Raw genomic sequence first — 21780 nt, forward strand, 5'->3', positions numbered from 1 at the left:
GAGTACGTCGACACGAGTAATTTTGAATTTTCACTGCACGTACGGGCTCGCTTTGCCCTCCGGTATTAGGTAGTGTTTTTGATGTTGCATTGCTAGACGTTATAATTTTTTTTTTCATTCGATCAAGCTTTTTCTTACTTTTTTAATACCTCAACGTCTACGTGGCTGTTGCAGAGGATTGCATAAACGAATTGGTATAACCCAGTCCTACCAGCTTGAAAACCGTCGTTATTGTATGGCAACTTGGTGATAGGGATGGAATTACCCTCTTGGCTGGTACGTGTTGGTGGTTACCGTATGGAGGAGTAAGAAAAGCAGTTGCTGATTAATTTGATTCGTTAGTGACAGAAGCTAATGGTTCATTGGATTGTGTCTATCAGCTGTCGATGGTGGCTCTAATTTTGTTTTCTTCGTGGTTCATTATTTCTTGTGTCGATACTATTCTCGCGCTATTGACGTTTGATAATGGAATATCGTCGTAAATTTTATTATGCAAGTATTTTTAATGAAACGTGCATCAAACCTTATTTACTAATTATATTTTATACGCAAATAAATTTACTTATATAGTCTTACAAACGAAGTAAATATCAGTATCGATCTTGATTCCAGATTGATTATTTTACAAAATTGAGATTTACCTGATCTAACCTAACCCCTGTTAATTCAATCTACCCTAACCTAACAAGCATACGAGATAAATCAGCAATCCCGATCTATCTCAACAACCATCCAGAGAATTCGGACCGGTATGTGTGATGGAATGCTAGACAGGTGCATCGGAATGTTTAAGAATTCTAGAATCGATATCTCGAAATAGAACAGCTAGAAATTGACACAAAAATAAAAAGCCACCCTGTATTATTTGCTGCATCATGCGAATAGGCTTAAAAGTAATTGAAGAATAAAAAAAATATTTGAATCAAATATATCAGTTGAATAACAATTATCAACTATCACGATAATAAAAAATTGTCAGTAATATATTAACCATTTAACTACACATTAGCATAATACGCTCGAACTAAATTCTCAAATATATTCAAACGATAAATTAACGTACACTAAATGCTAAGTCGCATTAGATAACCGGTGAATTAATTAGAATACAATAATTATCGAAACGAGAAATAAATGTAAAACGTAGAAACGCTTTTTCGTTTAAGCGTTAAAGCAATGAGGACTAGGAGAATCCATAAATAGGGGTGGTATAGAGGGAGTGGTACATTTGCCAGAAGGGGGAGGGAGACAGTGAGGGTGGGAGAGAGGGGACGTTTACGAAGGGGGTTAATTAAGCCATCCTAATATAACTTCTACCCCGCAGCGAAGTTATCGAGTATTATTCCACAAATGTGTCGACCTCAAAGACAATGGCATTCCGATGAAATTTATTTGTTGTATTAACCCATACCAATACGAGAGAGCAACCGCAGCAGCCCTCTCGAAATCCTCAATAAAACTTTCAGCCGTTAAACTTAATTAAGCCCCGACTTTCTCCCGTCTCGCAGAACAGAAGACTTTGGCGATCGTCGATTTACATGACAAAGTGCACAAACACGTACACAGACACGATCATACCTCATCCTCGTCTCTAGTCCCAGATTCTCTAATTACCCGGGTCATCGATTCTCTAATAGAATACATGCACGCATATAGAAAATACAATCCACGAAATTTAATTTTATCACCCATACACCCTTTCGTCTTATACCCACCCGGTATATGCACGGTCTGAATATCAGTACTCAGTTTGAAATCTGTCGCTGCGCTTGGGCACGATGCGTCGTCATTACGATCGTTACGGTAATTATGCGCTGACGTTTTCCACGGTAGCGAAGCAGACAGCGTGAAGACTTCTGAGAAAGCATGAACGAGGCCGAAGATCTGCGTTCTTCTGTTCCTATATAGATATACGGCCGCGGCAGCAAGGGATCAGGGGTACAGGGAACAGGCATCGTGCATTCGTATGATATCCACTTGCCCGTTTGTCAGTGGATAATAAATTATCCTTACTGTTATACCGCACGTGAGTTTTATTGTGAACGTTGCTTAAGTTTCGTTTATGGATCATTGTGCGTATATTATACGCTTGCTTATCTACAGTTTGGGGTATCGCGGACGATATCGGATTCTATCAGCGTACGCGCTCGGTACACGTGCATTGCGCCATTTGTTACTTGTTGCTGTTTTAAATGATCGTTTACAGCGTATACCGTGCAGTTTATATTATATTGGTTCTGTTAACGCTTCGAACGCAATTCGCGCGTAAGTGGCTCATTGCGTGTAAGGGCGACGTAAGTCGCGCGACGTCTATTCCGGGAATACATTATACAAGACGGCTAATTTTTCAAAGCAAATACTTGGCTTTTACAATCCAAGCCGAGAAAGATCATTAGGGAATGCAGTATAGCGTTAATGAGCCTGTACCTCGTGTACGCTCGATTGCTACAATAACACATAACAGTTATGACACGTTGAATCGGTGAGAATTTTTTTTTCAACCAGGCGTCTAAACTTTTTTCATCGTATTCGTTGGTCGCGTTTATTCGAGTAACGTGAAAATCCGGCAAAACACGTGGTGAATATGAAAAGTCAAAGGATTATAATAAGGAGTCTCTATATCATCCAACAGTAGACATATTGATTCGGTCCCTCGTTTCACGGCATTGTAGTCGTTCGAGCGACGCCAAGTGCCACGGCGCGACTTGATTATATTTCCGCCGAGTTTCATATTAGCTAGGTAACACCTTCCCGCCGAGTGCTGAGAGAGACTTTAACCCGCGGCTCAACCTTCTCAGGCTAAAATCGCGTTAGCTAATCTCAGCAGAGTCCCGGCTGGGTGAGTTAATTTCCATCTCTTTGATTTTTGGCGACCTCTGCGAACCACCCCCCGACCCCCATTTTCATCCCACCATCTTTAACCCTCTCCACCCCTCCCCCCCCGCACCGACCCCATCGTCGTAACGTACTACGTACCCCCATTCCATTTCTCTTACAAAGCTGAAGCTTCACCTTCGCTCTGTCGAGCAAAACCCCCGTTAGCCTGCCAGTGAGACAGGCAGGCATCCAGCGACTCCCTCCCCTCACCCCTCCGACGCCTTTCATCCCCCCCTCCGCGTCCACCATCATCCTTATATAGTATTCACCCAAACTCCTCTTAACCTTCTTCGGCAAACGCGAATCAAAGTCTAGGGTCTTGCTCTTGAGCACTTTGCTGAATTTTACAACAACCCCGTGGTTATAAGCTATCCAATAAAGCGGCGGCCCTTAACAGCCGTAACGTTTGCGCTTTGATGTCTTCGGTTTTATACGGGGCCAAGTGACTTTGCGCGTTGGTTTGTATTTCCTTGTAGAATCGAAGACAGTGTCGGGAGAATTAATATTTCGGAGGGTTAACGTGGAAGAATGATAACGAGGGCAAAACAGGACTAGAGGTATCGGCGATATTTACTGTAGTGAAATATTGGTTGGGTTGTACTAAATGGGTTTAGAGACAGAAGATAAAGTAAATAAAAGAAATTGAATATTTTCGAGGCGATTCTCCTCGTATCACCTGAACTTTCTTGGTGCCGATAAGCGGCCTGAAACTGTATACGAGTCTGGTTGGAGTTCGAAGCTTAAATTCGCAGATCGATAATAATAATTCCTAATCGCTAATTGCTAATTACAAAACCGTAATCCAATGGGGAGTGAAGGGGGTAGAAGGGGGAGGGGGGTCGATGACGAAGGCAGGGGTAGTCTGAGGGTGGAAGGGACAGCAGAATGACACTCTTGGTAATCCCCCACGTCGTTTCCATCGAGCGATCACACCGCGGTACCTCGGTACTATCGATCATTCGGCAGGCCTCATAATTAGCAATTAACTATATCCATTAGTTGCTGATATAATTACTACACACGTATACCTACACAGCCAGGCAAACGAGGCCTCGCCGTCTAGGCTGCTCTACCGAGCTACACAGCCGACGAGCCTGAGCTTCATTTTACCTTCGCATTAGCAAATCAGGATAATTGTACGATCGATGATTTTCAGCTTCCGGAAATTCTATATTCTCGAATTTTCAATCGGTACCTTATACTCGGCGCGTTTCTGCATTCTAATCGAATGGAACGTCAACCAAAGTGAATTTCATAAATTCTTCAAACTAGCACGTCGACGTATACCTATAGCACACTTTCATAGACGGGTTACGGCTACGAACCAGTTCATTATTGAACGAGACATAATTACAGGTAGTCGGAAATAAGAACAGTCGCTGGGTATATATATGTAAATAATAATTTTTTTATAAGGTAGCGAGGATGGTTCTAGGGGGTGGTTACGGGGTATTTCGATGGTATAGGTCAAAGTGGATAAATCGTAAACCGTGAAATCCATAATTTTGAAATCTTTCAACTTCGCCATAATCATTATCGCGCGATTGGTACAAAGCTTGATTATGGCTATTACCAACTGTCGGAGCGAATATAAGTATGAAGCATTCGTGGTTGGAATCAGCCAGACTCTAGGATCGGCCTAGAACTATCTTGGATATTGCTGATTGCAGAATTAGAATTTATATGGAACCCCGCACGCGAGCCAGTGTCTCTCAACCGGCTGGCTATATACTTTATCGTTACAGTTCGTTATTACGAGCAGTTGAATCTGTTTGGCATTGCGGGACGTTTCGCGAGAAAATCTGCGCGTGCCGAGCGCGAGAATCGAATGACGGCCATTCATGATTAATACCGGAACGTTTCATCTCCGATAATTAAATTACTCGTGATAATGTGTACCGCGTAAACAGATTTGATCGAAATTCAACATTGGCCAGCAATCCGTAACAGCTAGTGAAACCCATGGCCAATATGCACTGTATTGATTTAAAAAAAAACCAATCTTCGATTATTAGGCTCGTCAGTGTTTATTAATTATTAATTATTAACATATTCAGTATACAATTTTGTTTACATAATAATTGTTCGCCATTTAGTTTGTTTCTTGTTCGGGAACAATTTTCAATATTTGCTTATTCTTCGGGCGCACTCGTCTTCATACGTAGTCGTAGTTCTGCGAATCGACGAAATTCCTAACAATAATTGTATCACAATGGTAATTGAATCTCTGGAGCTACGTCTATTTGAACAATAGTTGGTTATATTATGTAGATTTCGTACGTAGCCCACCCAAGCTCTCGTCCGCCACACTGGCGTTGCCTGTTTAAACACAGACGATATCAGAACTACCAACTGCCGTACAGAGTTACTCAGGTTAGGTGCCCCAAACTACACCTTGGCCATTATCATAATTGCACGTAAAGTTTTCGCTAACGAAATTCCACTGACCTCCCATAGTTTCGACAAAACGTTGCTTCACGTTTCATTGATCTATCGAGGATTGGATGACGGAGCCTTGTTCGCTTGTTTACTTGAAAGGATCCTTTTTATCAGTGGCCCCGTTAATACACGATACAAGTATTAAAAATTGAAATCGCCAAAAAATTATTTGCGCAATCTTTGCAAAATTTTTTCGAGATTATATTCAACACAAAAAATTAAATATAAACGAGGGCAACTTTTATGAAAAAAATATATATATTATTTTCACAAGTTAGCGATCCACGCTAATCATCCCATAGTCGAATGACTATCAGGATCGGTTGGACGTACAAACCTTTGACGTAGAATGGGGTGGAGCTTCCTGTGACGTTGGTGGATGTGACGGTAATGGGAACGTGTTAGGGGTTGTCGAGGGATCCCTTACGGGATAGACAAAAGGACCGCACGCACCGAGACGTACCATTGGACAACGTTATATTGCCCTGAAATTGGTGATCCTTCATTGATACGTTTTTAACTCGTGGTATCTTTGTCTGCACTTTCCTTTCTCTCGCGCAGGATCTCCCATTTAGGATTAATGCACTCGCAAGGTTCGCACCGATCGCGTGATGAATCGGAGTTAGGATATATGAATTGCACTGTGTATACATGCACGTCATACCCATAATCGTATAAACCAAGGTCTTATACGATTAGAGGATTTTGATTGTGGGTAAAGTTGTCGCACGAGGCAAAGTCTAGAAGGTCTCAGACTACTCGAAGGTAAAGAAGCTGCTTTGCATGTATAGTAGAAGGCAGAATGGAGTATAGCTACGGGATCTGTCTTGGATGTGTGTGGGAGCCAGTGTGTGACGGCATAATGCAGATTTCGGTCATTTTGCTAGAGGTTCGCGTTGATCACGGAATAGTGCAAGTTGTGTTAGGTTGGCCAGTCGATGTACGCGGGTTACGAGGCCCGGTGTGAGCGGACTTTCCTCGATGGCGATGCTGCTACCACTGCTGAGTTGGTAGCCCTGCTTGCCTGCCTGCCTGCCTGCCACCACCTCATTTGAATTTCTAATTAGGAAACCTCCATGCAATTATTGGATTAATGTAAATTACGAGAGCTGGCTCGGTCTCCGCCACCGCTACCGCCACCGCCGCACAAGGGTGGAGTTCCTCTCTCTGCTTCTCTTGACTCTCTCTCTCTCTCTCTGCCCCTCTCTCTCTCTCTCTCTCTCTCTCTCTCTACTCTCCGCTCCCCTGCCACGATCTCCTCTCTCTTTCACCATTTCTCCTTGTCTCTGTTCCTCTCTTGCTGTATACCCTGATAGCACCCTTTTTGTCTGTCCCTCTTGCAACCCCTCCCCCCCCTTACTTTATCTCTCTCTCTCTCTCTCGCTCTTATTCCACACTCACTCTTCTGTCCTCTCCTCGTCACGGCAGAGGGTTGGGGATAATTAAAATCCGTTGATTAATATGTAAATTTAATAAGATTACTGTTCTAGGAATGCCCGCTGCAGACAAACGGGCCTTTTCTATCCTTGTAGTATGCCGTACTTTGACGTGATCCGATCAAATTAAGGGCCTAAAGGGTTGTCGGGCCCTAAATCGTATGTTACTTCTCATATGAGTAATGTAGTGGTTGGGCAACTAGATTATGTTAGGTTAGGTTAGGCTAACCTCGAGGTGTTACTTCAGAGTGACAATACAAGGACAGTTCTCGAGAAATTCATATATATCACCGCATACACGTTCTCGCAAATTTTTATTTTACGTTTACACATTCGAACTGGCAAATCGTAACCATTTCTATTCAGCAGTCTGGATTGCTGGGTGACAAATAGCACGTACCTACTACGTCAGGTGATTTTTTTTGTTGCTACCACGAAAAATACATTTTTTTTTTTAAATCCGACAATAAACCTAACTCGCACGGAAAATGCAGCCTGCGCATCGAGCGTGCCGCATTGTCCACTGGCCGATACAATACGTCCGATTTACAGGCTACATTTTTACAACATCTACGTCCTCAACGTTTTTTTTTTCTATTCATCCCTTTTTTTTATTTCATTCGTTACTGACTTTTTTTTTCTTTCGACACATTGACTTTCCACCCACTGTGTCGACATTGCGTAAACCGAGGACACAAGCCGATATTCACTTCTGTACGGAGCATCCTATAATTTCATATCAAAAGGAAAATGCGTATCGTACCGTTATTATTATTCATCGGCTTTCCATAAAATTACATAAAAAATTGTAGCATTTACTACGGGCGGATATCGTTTCTATGACGTTTCTGCATTCACGCAGACACAATGCGTTTCGGCTACCAACGAATACAATGAAAATAATGCATTTTCGTGCATTTGCAAATGAACGTCATTTCGTTTTGACAGAAATGAGACTCGCCGAAGCCGAGCGATCGAATTAACGGGGCCCCCTGTCCATCCGTAGGTAGGAGAGATATGCTCGACAGTGTTGGCAATAATTATGGATATTGATATTGAGACTGGTTATCATTTGACGCTTGGCGTTAATGGGATACACATAGTTTTTCTAGAGCTACAAAACAACAATATTTCTATCCAACGTTCTACGGACAACTGTCTGCAAATAATGTACGTCACATTGCAATATGTTGGCTGTCGTTAAAAATTCATCCTATGATACGTTAACGATAAGTATTTTTCTTTTAATTAAAGTAAAAAATTTAGAAAATTTATCTGATACGGTATCGCGCTCTCTTAAGGCGCGAGTGACAAAAGTGACCGATCGATAATAACATTGGCCTTTATTTTGGGTGAGATTTAACTTGGAAACGTGACTTCATAGTAATTATGCGAAAATGAAACAATGCCCGTGGTAACGTGCTCGCGTGATATACGTCTACAGGCTTTTTTGCAAGACAAAGGCGTTTTATATCGCGCTGTTCAACGCCGCAAGTCTCGCGCTTTCGTTTTGTCTACCAAGAGTAAAGAGGAATACATAGGTGCAGGGAAATACAAGGGAAGTTCACGGGGTCCTAGGTTGGTACTGTTGGTTCTATGGTGCTCACATGAAATTACGTTAAATAAAGTACACACTAGCCGCGACCATTGCGATTCACAGTGGCACGCCACTAATCTCGGTCCGCTTTCTCTTTGTTTCAATAGTTTAATTTTCGTCGTGGGTGTCTCTTTTTTTTCTTTTTATATTTCGCCCTTTGGATATTTTGTTGGTACATTCTTTTATTCTTTCAATCGAGACCAGTGTACGTTTTACGTTCGACCGAGTTAAGGCGGATCCACACGATGTAGAAAATGGACCGGAAGGTCGTGAACGAAGATGACTGCGCGATGCATGCCGAATAAATTATAATACACGTATATAACGTTTGATTAATCAATTAATTAATAAGCCTATTATTGTTTTGTTTAATTAAAAATAATGAACCCTTTCTACCGTACGTAGATTGGAACGCTATGGTAAAACGATGCGTTGTGTCGAGCTTGCTCGGTTATGTAAAAGCTTTTGTCAATATGATAGGTATTTTTTTCCGGTTTAATTACGAATTTTCCTAACAGGCATGCATTATTAAAAAAAAGTTGTGTATTTATATATATATATATAATATAGAGTAACGATAACAGAACCCGCCATTATCGAACGAGTTCCCATAAGTGTCGCCGAGTCTCGGAGCTACGATATATATTTCGTTGATTTTTCCTCGTTAATTTCTTTTTCTCTTCCTTTCTCCTTTATTTCACGCTCTTCCACTCTACAGCGAGGACCAACTCCCTCCTGCGCCTGACAGCATTTCGTTTTAATAAACGTCATTGACAAATTGGATACGTCGCGAGTTGTCAAAAAATTCAAGTGGTACCTTCGTTCACTTTGTGTATGCCCTGTATACGTATTACACTTCGCAGACTCCTAATGGATTAAATACAACCGATGTCAAACTTACAAAAGTCAAGTGTTGACAGATATCCTATTTTCGCTTTACGAACGGTCATTCCTCCATGATGAAATTTTAATAGAGTAAAGAAAGTCAATTCTCGCGTGAAAGTTTAGTGGTTATATGTGTATATACATACACATGATAACGTGTATCTGAATCCAGGAGCGCATGCTCTGATCGTAAAATTTTCAGATATGACATAAGATAAAAATGACATAAATGGTAATAAAAAGAAAATCGTACCGTAATCTTCGTACAGTCCGTATGACATTTTCAAACGAAAATTGCAAAAATATGTAATTATATGGTTCGTGTGATTATTTTTAAGTAGCACACGTATGTTTTTGGTATCTCCGTGTTCACGGTTTGATACACGCGGGACGGGGTTATATACTGAGCTACAGATTTTAATAAACCCGATGTAACCAGCGCGGCTCTCTCTTTGTATAGGGAATTTCCGGGAGAGCGCACCGATTTTTAAATATAGCCCGGCCAGCAGGTTTGGGACGGCGAATGACGTACAGAGCGTCAAAGCTTTTTTTTCGAAGCTCCCGCTTCGCTGGTTGACCCACGAAAAGGTCTCGCCATCCGTGGAATCTTTTGTTTATAATTTTTTGTTGTAGGATGATTATCAAAAGACTAATAAATTTGCAAGCGCATTCGAAATTTATCGACAATCTCCCATAAGGTCAACTCCTGTGCACGATGAATTGCACTTTTCGTGTGTATACCCGTTAGCTTTTAACTCCTGCCAACTCCGAAATCTGCCAATCGTGTGCATCGCTCTTTTATTATTCTAAGCTTTTCCCTTCTTTTTTTCTCTCTTCCTTTTGCGCTGCTACCCTTGCCTCTCGATCTTTTTTTTTTCAACTCTCTCGTGTGTCAATAATACTACATGCTGATACCAGAGACGATGCTTTGGGATACCGTGCGGTCCCGTGCAACAGATCGAACTGATCTATTGGTAAAGTGCATCGAGTGCCATGCCAAAAGCAACGCTAAAGGCAGGTAGAATTCGATTGCAGGCGAATTTAAAAATAAAAAGAGTATATCTTTGGATGACGGACTCAAAGAATGCATTATCGATCATCAAAGGGTGAAATTCTCGGGAATCTTGCAACAAAACCTATCTCTCTCTTTCTCTTTCTCTCTCTCTCTCTCTCTGTCTCTCTTTCTCTCCCTGTCTCTGTAGTAGTTATATATTTTTGACAGTTTTTAATATGGCAAATCCTATTCGATTAAACCATTTAGCGCATGCACTATCCAGAATTTGCATAGCAAATGTCAATACTTCGTATGAAATTTTAATCCCAACTTTCATTCTAATAACAAACGTGTAAACTTCGTAGAATACCCTCATCGAGTACACCGATACTTGCAATCGATCGTTTAACACACAAGGATGCATTTAATCAATAATGCGACCTTATTAATGCAATTTAACAAACAAATTGCACGGATCTAAAATCTGAAGTAAAAATTCAAATGATACTACACTGCTGACAACGTACGTTTAGGGTGGCAGGGTGGTACGTCCGATTCCGACTTCTCTCAATTTTTTTTTTTTATTTTTTTTCAATTCCGATGCATCCTTTCCTCTTTTTTTTCCAGCTGTTTTCAATGCTTCATGTGAATTGCACTGTAAAATCTCATTATACTCGTACGCGATGCACCCATTATATTCCATGCCAGAAACATTTCTCCCGTATTCTCCAATCCCTTTTTTTATCCCTCAAACCGTCCCTCCTATTCTCTCGCCCTTCCCTTCCTCTTTCACCCCTCTCTCTCTTTCTCTCTGGCATATACTCTCCGTCTCACAATTCTCTCTTTCCTCTTTTCGAGCATTCCCGAAATGTATTCGTTTGTGCACTTTACAAGCGCAGCTAGGCGTAATTCGTTTCGATGACGAATGGCCTCGACATCGCATCGCTAATTACACTCTGCCGATACGATCCCGATCCTATCTACTTTCTAATTACGTTTTCTCCTGTCGGACATTCTCGTAACGAACCGCCGTCCTTTATTTCGTGCCATCGCTCCACAAACTCGATAGGGCATTTCACCGAATGCTTACCCATTTAACATTCTCATTTTCGTATACATGGAGCTTGTCAACAATTTCAATGTTGCCGAATAACCCCTTTTTTTAAACGTAATCTTTTTTTTCTTCTACCCGCAACAATACGCTGATTTATTGACGTAAGGAATCGACGGAGATTGCGATTTTCTGTCAAGTCTAATTCAACGCGTCGTCGACATTTACATTCAACGCTCTAACGTTATTTGAAGTCTCAAGTCTTCCGTCGTTATAACGCCAGCTCGAAAGCTCCGGCCATGTAAAGAGGAGATGGACACAGTTAAGCTCAGGTTGGCGAACGGGAACGAGAGGTTAATGGTGCGCCGTTGCGTATTCCGGTGGTGTTTGTTTCCTCGCAGTTGGCAATAAACTAAGATAAATGATTGTCGGTAGGCTGGGCCACTATTACTCCTTAGTCCCGGCTGCTTACATTAAGTTACATTAAGGCCATCGGAATGCGGAATACCTCGTGGAAGCGCATTAAATGCTCGGATTTCGATACCCATTTTCGGCTTTATACATTATCAGTGATTATCGATGAGGATTTGAAAAAAATAAAATAGATTCTTGGAATTATACAAATTTTCAAATAATTACTTCACCATTATATTACGTCAGAGCGGATTACTTAGAGATATCGATCGAGACCTTTTTTGTCATTTTTTTTCATTTACAATTCTCCACGTGAAAGTTCACTTGATTGATAAACCTTAAGGCGATCGTTTTAGCTAGCGACACTTTTGTAATCTCTCTTACGAGTAATTGAATATATATAGCGTGGACTCGATGCTGTTAATCGGTATATAGACTGACGCATGTGTGTCGCCACAAAGATGGCGCTGAGTGGGTGACAGGAACCTTATTGCGAAATCCACTCGGGGCGTCTCAAATTCAGGCAGGAGGCTCAGCCCGTAAAGCACAGGAAGATGCATGCCGGGATATTAAGGCCATTATCGCCGTTGCATATTCATGTCGTATTATAATGAAAATACAGTTTATTACCGAAGATTAACAGCTTCTTACAACCTAGCTAGCTTGCCACTATACCACTCGGCGACATGTCTGCGCTCTCAGTTTTCGCGAATCCTTATATGATATTTTGGAAAATTAGATATTTCGGTATCGTATTATAATATATACATATATATACATATAATATGTAAATTTTTAATAGACGTTTCTCTGAATAATATTAGACATCCTGAGTGAATTTTTTTTTCAGAAAAATTGCCGAACGCATTGTAATATACAGTATGCAGCCGTGAAAGAAAATTTGTCGTACGAGCAATATAAAATTCGTGAAATAAACTATATGAAGAACAATATGAATTCGAATGGTGGTAGTTCGCTTTAGGTGAATTAGGGTGGTTTCTTGTAAACGGTAAGGGTAGCGGGAAGAGAGGGTGGTCGTCGAGAAATCTACATAATATCGGTAATACTCAAAATGCGAGTCGCGTAGCTACTAGCTCTCTCCACTTTGCTTACTCCTCTCTTCAGGCTCGCGTCAACTAAAACTTAATTATAATTAATTAATGCGACTACTAACCGAGTTGGGTGGACAACTATTGGCTGGATTCGTGTAGAGGTATAGTCTCCACATTTCGTATAGACCACAGGAATTAAATTTATAACACGGTATAGGAAGAATCTTTGAAAATTTCCGTAAACTCCAAAAGTTACCTCAAAATTCGTTGGAATATTTTTTTTCAATACATTTTGATTATAAAGAATTGTACGAACCAACGTTCTTGCTTTCTCGTACAACCAGGACATAATATCCCCGTGCAGCGAACGGCACTAAGTCTATGGCTCTATACAGTGCGTAATTAGAAACCTTTGTGCAAAATGAATAGTGTTAATTAACGTACCTAAAAAGACATTATACCCGGACGGTAAACTAAATATGGCCTCCACTAAGCATATTACACCATTCGCGGAGCAAATAAACTCAAGTGACGATTTACGTGCGACGTGCGAAATGAAAATTCAGTTTTGTACCATTTTATATATATATATACCGACTGTCGATGGATATTCGCGCGATGGAATTCGATCATTTTTTTGCATTTTATCATATCAAATGTTTACACTATATTATACGTATACTTGAGGATTCAATTATATGGCTGCTCTTAGCTTTTCTTTTGTATTTCTAAATTTTTGTTGTATCGTTACAAAATTCATTGATTTTTTCCTTAAATGAAAGTACTGGTAATGCTCTAAGAGCTTTTTTTGGAATTGATCCAAGCTCGATGTATTACAGTGTATCGTTTTTGTAATGCGAAATTTTGCAAAGTTCGTGATAATGCTCAATTCTTGAAACGCGACTTAGTTAACGCGGATACCATTCGTGACGTAGGAGGCTGCGAGCTAAGTGAGTCTTAAAGGTACGAAAATCCGTCTGTATTAATTGCTTTTTGCTTAATTAATTTATTCGCGTTATCTTTCCGCGGGTGAAAGATGGTCTGAGCCCGGTTGGGGGTTTGTTCGCTTGGAGTCGAGTTCGGCGGAGCAATTACAATATGAAAGGCATAAATCAGTGGGTTTAATTAACGCATTATTATTAATATCACTATGATACCCAAGCGAATTATTGTAATATTCACAATGGCCTCTCGGAACAAACCAAAGAAAACTTTTCCCACTTTTCAACTGACTCTCGAATTTCACTAACAATTTTAAGCTTCCTCTCTACTCTTTAGGATCTTTCGCTCGAATCAATCTTTATCGCTGATAAATGCAAAATTTATCAAAATTATTTATCACAATTTCAATCGACCCAATTTGACCCCCTTCATGACCTTAGCCGTCATGAAATCTTGACTCATCTTCCCCATTCAAAATAATAGGTCCATGAGATCTGCCATAAAAAAGACTTGCAAACGAAGCGTTAAAAATTTTTCTTATAAACTGTAAATTAATAGGACTTTTTAAGAGTCAAGCGCAGTAACCATTTCTCGCGACAGGACGGAGTATGCAAAAAGTATACTTATATAAAAAAATTAAGGGTTAACAAACTTATAGAGTGGACTGAAAGTGTATAAGGGTCGCGTCACTTACACTGAGTCGAAAGGGCTTGTAAAATCGTCAATAGCGTCGAATGCTCTTAACTATCTGCAATTTCAGAATTATCCCTCACTCGAGTCACCTAATAAACCAATCACAGCTGATGCAAAAAGAAATTGAATATGTTCGTAACTTTTCTCAAATTGGCAGATATCCGATTTTAACGCGTGCATCCGAGTAGCAGGCGACGATGAGGCCGACGTAAAAACACTGCAGGTAACCTTATACTCCACAACACGTAATATCACTCATAATCGCACCGAAATGATTTCAAAATTCACGTCGGTTCTGTTGTGTGGTAGAACGAGGGGGGATTATATGGCTAGGGAAGCGAGTGGTACTGGAATATTTTTTAATTAATCGAATTATCGAACTGTATCGCAATTGAATTGAATTAAGTGTCCGCGCGCAGTGTAAGCTAGAAGCGCGCAATTTTCTGTCATTATTGGAACGCTCGTGTAGCCTACTACTCTTCCACCCTCTTTCCCTTTATCATCATCTCTCTCTAACCGTCATATCTCTTTCTCGTTCTCGCGCTCTCATGAACACCCCCTTTTTCACTCACATCGTCCCCAGAATCATACCTCCCCCCCTCCTCCCCCCGACACTGACTGAGCTGAGCCTCATTTCTGGTATAAAAGTGTATATACATATATATATATATACATATATATATACATATATATATATCGTACCCCCTTCTAAAGTATGCCCACGTGCTCCCACTAATTACCTATCCAGCTGTATGGAAGTATACGTGTTTTGGGGTAGTTAGCCGTGACGCTGACTCCACCGATACGTCTCGTCGAACTATTCCCACTGCGTAGCTACTTGACGTATTTCAATTAACCTTATTGCTGTCCTATTGGCTATAACTGTTAAATATCAAATACGTTACGACGTTACGCGAAAAGCATATGCAACGAGCTGCAGGAAATAGATGAATTATTTAAAAAGATGAAATAGTAAAAAAAAAATATAATTCAAGCGTGCTAGTACGATTGGGAAGGACAAATTATATTTTTATTTTCCTGGTTGAACGAGGTATAGGACGTATTACTAGTGACGTTAGATTATACGGGGAGCATGAAAAATCCAAAGGGGTGCTCTAGAATAGGGACGATTCGGAACACCTAGCGTAGAACTCTAGGGGATGGTCCAACCAAACTTAATTGAATCCCAGGCCGAATATATAATATGTAGACTGCTTGCATAATGTCGTGAGTCGACAGTGGTTCTCTTATTGGTCGACTCCTGACGATGCTTTCAAATTGGTTTGAGTACGTAACGCCAAGGTGGTAGGAAATTTGCAAAATTCAGAGAACCACTCGCAGAATTAGATATACAATAATGTAAGCAGCGCGCCGTTGTGGTGTAAGGGTTGGCGGTAAGGTCATGTATATTCATACATCGGTTGGCCCTATGCCCGACCCCTTTCTACTGTATATCTATATATACATCTCCCTATGTTCTAACTCTCATCCCTTAGCCATCCTCGCACCAACCCTTTCGACCACTGTACTACCCTCAACAACGAGAACACGAATAGATTTACGCGAAATTATATTACTCCAATATAATAATACTCATTTAGGTATAATACTCATTTAAGTAAATTGCAAATTACGTTTGAATTTGGCAAAATATATTATGCAATCCAATGTCGATTAATACGTTGCAAAATGTAAATACTTAGAAAATTTTTCATTTTTTTTTAAGAAAATATTTTTAGACTGTCTTAAGGAAGTAATCTTTTAAAATTATGTATATCTAGCTATATAACGAACCATTGATTTACAAGTGAAATTTCGTGGCACTTCGTTAACCAGAATTTTATCAGTTTGAGAGCCGCATTGCTAATGATCAATGGTTATTAATTTTAATATTTAGTAATTTCAGTATCCCTCCTGCCACGATTACATGGAAAATCGCATAGTCCTACTTTCTCGAAAAATGTTCAAAAATATGAAATTTTATGTAACGCAGACTCCAATGTCTTACGTAACAGCCATTTCCTCCAGTACCAACAAAATAAATCGATTGTATCGCCAATAATTATAGCGCTCTTGAATTATTAATGACACGTGGAATTGAAACCGTCGAGTCTAGAATAATTACTGTCATTAGCCCACTATTAAATTTCTAGAAATTCTCAAACCCCTCCCTTCCCACCCCTATCATCCTCATTACTTACCTTGAACCCGCTACCTTATTCGCTATTTCGCGAAATAGCGCGAATCCTTCGGGCACTGCTTTCATACTGCAGGTCGTTATACTTAACAGTCGCAATCTACCCTTTCTATCGTTCCTAATTTATGTTGAGTAAGGTAACAGTGAACCCTCCCCCGTCTTGCTCCGCTAGGAAGGCTCGGTAATGTTTCAAGTGGCTCGTCTGTTGTTAATTTACCCCACTGGGGCTTGATGGGGGTCTGTCTACCCACTTCCACGCTCTACTCGTTACGATAAATCGGTCATTATCTATACGGGATATACAGTGTAGCGAGTAGTCGAGGATCCGATTAGATAACAAGTTTTCGAGTCTCCTATTCGTTGGATTAAATTAATCATCGAGAAGTAGAACACTCGAATTGAGTCGTTGCGAATTAAAAAGACAATTTTTTAAATTTTCATTATTTTTTTCATTCTCGTAAAAATTACCATGCACCTATATACAAGGCTTGTAGCGTTTGCATTGATAGTTTATTGATCGCCGTAAGATATATGACTGGTTGGCATGAATGTTCGTACTACTTAACTAAATATTCGCAGAGATATCCTTAATGAATTTTCATCGTACCGCAATCTTTAATCATATCAGACGGGCGACTTATAACTCAAACGCGTAACACGGCGTGACCGTGCGCTGTGTTAATCGGCTTTCGTATTTGCCCTTCTTTTGACGAAGCGCGTCGCGCGCGACTTCCGCGAAACCTAACGGAGTGCCGCGTGTCGCTGAATATTCATGCGTCCTCGTGAATGAGAATCGCGATAAACTCTTGACTAGTTCCCTGACTGGATGATAACTATGGGTGAAATCCGTAATTTAAGAGGGAGACGCGTCCAAAGGATGAAAAAATTAAGTGGTAAATAAGTATAGGGTGGAATATATAAACTGTTCAAGGAATCAGGGGATGAAAGCTTTTGTATGGAATGGCAAAGAGGGGTGAATCGAGTAGGTTGTATATATATTGTATTATCAGGGTTGGCTTAATATTGTACGGGGTGGGTTACCGTAGTACCGAGCTGTACGTATTTACGCAATATCGATAGCCACGGGTACCAAATGAAACGACCATAAACGTATGAACGCGTACGAACCCTTTTCCACGTATCCTACTCGCGCACCCTTTGCGCCGGCTCGGCCAACTCGGGTGGAACATTAATATCGCGAAATGAAGCTCATTTGCATATAAATAAGGTGGGGGGGAGGGAGGGGGGCCAGGATGAACCACCCTAGCTTCGCAACCCCTCAGCGAGCCAGAAACCCCACCCTGGACTAATTACACTTACAGACAAAGCGGACCCCAGTCGAGGGGTGGTCAGCTCTCCAGTCCCGATAACACCCCTTCGCAATGACCACGTGATAATTGCAACCACCCTCCCTAGATTTTGGCTAGATTCTCGCTCAATGCGAACTCGTCATTCGCGTTATGTATATATTAATTAAAGAAACCTGCTGTGACGTAACGATTTTTGAATTTTTAATATATTAATTAAAAATTCGAATCGTTTAAATAAATAATGTATCAGTAAAGACAATCAAGAATTTGCATTATGTTGAGTTATCTTTTTCAAAAGACGTGATCAATATTTACCTACATAAGAAACAAGGTGGACATACGCGTAGTTGATTAAGGGATGGAAATTTGGGTAACGGCGATTGTAGGGTAAAATTTACGAATTACCGATTCAGGAATAAGGCCATTAGTCTAAAGTCCGCTAGCTATCGTTTATTAAGCACAAACAGATATTAATGTATTTTTACACGCGCGCACGGTTTCGTTGCGCCCGCCGGGGTCGAAGCCAAATCCAATTACTTTTATTCGGGCGAAATGAGTGCAGCTAAGTCATTAATACTAATCAATGGGCGGACCCGGAGCCGCGCCATAGGAATTACCCATAACTCAAACGGTTAAATTACTTTATTGCAAAAAACTTGTGTTTTTGCGAGCGCGTACGCCCGACGCGTATCTGTATTGCTAAAGGGCGGCACCGATAAGTAATGTTTATTGTTACATTTCTACTTTCTCCGTCTCTTTCCCTCTGTTCACTCGTTATTCCTTCTCCTGCTCTCTCGCTCCTTTTTTTTTTCTTTTTTTTTTCCACGCCCACCACACCCGCCACGTTTTTTTGCATTAGCGAGACGACTCGAGCGTCGCGCTAACGATTTTTTACTATCGAACAGCCAACGATTCCATACGAATTTACAGTATTATAATACGCGTTACTGCGCCTCCCCGATACGTGGTGTACAGGTTACGGTTTCGTTGCGTATCATTCTTTACCCTATTCTCTCTGACTGCAGCCGTATAGATATAGCCATTAAATGGGACCGTAGCTACTGAGAATTAACGTAGCGCCTCTCACTACGAGCCTGACCGTTTGCCTATCCCGGTCACACAATTCGTGTGCATTCGATCCCACGAATCTCCATGGCCGTCGAGCCGAGCTCCGTTTTACGGGCCAATCAGGCTGATTAATTTATTTTTATGTCTGCCCGCTCGTAAACATACATTTCTCCGGCTTACAATGGCCGCGCACATTTTTACAAGCAAAATCGCGTCCAGAGCCGTTCGGCTAATCCCTCTGGCACCGTCCCATTTAATATGCGATACCCACCGTCTCTCTCGCTGTCCACCGTTTACGAATTTACACGAAAAATTGAACTTGCTCCTCCTCCCTCCCGTTTGCTTCTCCTCGTCTGCACTTTTTCATTGCGCGTTTTTCACTATTAATTTTTTCATACAGAACCAATAGCCGCGCATTCGTCAGTCCTCTATAGAAATTTCAACGATTTTTCTTATTTGTCGAAAAAATATATATATATATGTATAGCAATCCAGCGCGACTGATTCAACTTTTTTTTTTGTCTTCTTCTGAAAATCAAACTCTTGAATTTATGTGTACTTTTTTTCGAAGCTCTGATTAACAAGAAAAACCAGTGATTTTGCCATAACGTTTTCAACGTCTACGTCGGGCGATGAAAATATCGAGAGCTAAGGTATTGCTGGTTTATTCATAGCGAGTCATCCAGCGACAACGTTATAGGTAACAGCAACAGCGTCGGCGACTCTTTTCCGAATTCCCGGCTACCCGAGCTCTAAAACGCTTAATCTGTATCTAACTATGGCGATACACGTTCCGGCATATTTCCATGCCATTATGCAAAGAGGCCGCGCCGGTAACATCACTCCATACCACACAGTACCGAACGGATAGGTAGTAAAGCATCGCAACCCCGTACACCATCGATTTATTATAATTTAGATTGTCTTCTAAGAACTGAACTATACCGTACAGTGCTCTGTACCTACACCGTATAGATATCAACTTATGGGCACTATAGATCCTACAGAAACATAGTCTATGCACGAACACATTCACCACTGGAAAAGACCAGCGCACTCTCTGCCTGTTCGCTTCGCTAATTATTCCTCTCGAATCGCCTAAATATGCATGCATTATCGCAGCGTATCGAGTAGAATCTTATTCGATTACTATACTCGCTCTTACATTCCACGGGAAATACCTTTTATGGCTCTTTCAATTATACCGCGCAAACGAGGATAACGAGGTTTTTTTTATTTTTCATTTTCTTTTTAAATTTTTATCCCGTACCATACTTTCACGTCACACGTTGAAAATCTGCGCCATCGGCTGTTCGAACATGCGTCAGTCGAGGCATTAATGATTATTAATCAATTTTCAGCGTTTAACGTCCCTGCCGCAATAAAATTCCGGAACGATGGGGTTAGCGTATAATTGGCCATTTTAGTAAAAATTATGACGAGCCTGTACGATTCTAGCTTGTTTCACGTGTGAACTTTTTTTTTTTAATTTTAAAACGAAAGTAACTAAGGTTTAGGGGATGTCGGAAAAATGTCTTTTTCGCTTTTACCATTACGCGGAGATTCGTGAAGTAAATTAAAACTTTATTTTGCCCTATTATCGTATTTTTCAGTTAGCACCCTTTTTGCACGGGGATTCCGTCTAATGGCCGCATGGCAATATCGTGTCACTTTGCCGTGTCGTTTGGTCTTTATTATCTGCCAGTAAAAATTATGTAAAGCGCAAATGAGAGTTAGCGATAGTGGAATCCAGAACCTCGCGCTATTTTACTCTGAAGTTACGCGTCGCTATAATATCAGTTATTATTATGATGACGAAAAATTTACCACGTATGACATTTTACCAACAATTGCTACGCTTCCTGTTGCAGGACAGTGATAGGAGTAATGCAGGGAGTCCTGAACCTGGTTCAGGTGCTCTGCACGAGCACCAGATGCTGATGAGTGGTATAAATAATTCACCACCGCGAGAACCAAGCACGCCCCCCGAGAGTAAAGATCACGCGCGAGCCGCCGCCCAGACACACCTCAATGGAACAAGTGAGTAGAGTGGTCATTTGAAAGAAATAACTAAATAAATAAAAATTCAAAAGAGACAGAATATTCAGTTTGAAATTTTGTAAATTTTCAGTGGCCAGTATGGTCACCTTGCAGAATCTTCAGAATCTGGCGAGTCTGCAGAATCTCCCACAAGTTGCATCCCTCGCGGCTGGTTTCCAGGGGATGGCAGCAGGACTGACCAACAATCAGCTCATCAACACTCCTCTCAATTTAACCGTGAGCTCATCGGGTACGTCAGACTCTAATTTTGATCGTTAAATACATGACGTCGAAGACCTCAAGAAGTACGGCTGATCATACTCACATAAAAATGTCTCGACAGGAACGTTACCGACGTCGTCCAGCACAGCAGCCGCACCTCATCTCTTGCCACCGAGCACAGCTCCCATGGAGTCATTACCGCAGTTACTTTCGCAACCGCAACCAGTTGCGATGCCTCAATTCATCCTGACTTCCGGTCAGTTGATTCAGGGCATACAGGGTGCGCAGTTACTTATCCCGACTTCCCAAGGTAACCAGATGCTGCATTGAGATATATTCCGTAAACGTATAGAATCCTCTCTGGTGATAACGAGTATCGATCAATAATTTCAAACGAGCATCGCACTAATGACTCTGCACAATGAGCTGGTTGTACCGGTTGCCAGATTTCGTAGAGAGCCGTCCTAATCAGGACTCGCGCGGCTGCATAATATTAAACAATCGAGTTTGCAGCGCCATAATATCGGCTATCTCTCGGGCTACTCTCGAAGCAGGCCTGCAGG

The 21780-nt window shown here is 41.1% G+C and overlaps 1 protein-coding gene across 8 annotated transcripts in view; it reads left to right on the forward strand.

The window, feature by feature from the left end:
• LOC107272536 (POU domain, class 6, transcription factor 1) overlaps positions 1-21780 on the forward strand; it is an 85654-nt gene that overhangs the window by 53846 nt on the left and 10028 nt on the right. For all 8 annotated transcript variants that reach the window (XM_015749775.2, XM_015749776.2, XM_015749777.2 and 5 more), the window contains exons 3-5: positions 20827-20995; positions 21087-21245; positions 21339-21527. In XM_015749775.2, the coding sequence (XP_015605261.1) occupies positions 20827-20995; positions 21087-21245; positions 21339-21527 (517 nt within the window). The remainder of the gene's footprint in view (positions 1-20826; positions 20996-21086; positions 21246-21338; positions 21528-21780) is intronic.

Source organism: Cephus cinctus, unplaced genomic scaffold (assembly GCF_000341935.2).
Source record: "Cephus cinctus unplaced genomic scaffold, Ccin1 Ccin1_scaffold1184, whole genome shotgun sequence".
NCBI lineage: Eukaryota > Metazoa > Arthropoda > Insecta > Hymenoptera > Cephidae > Cephus > Cephus cinctus.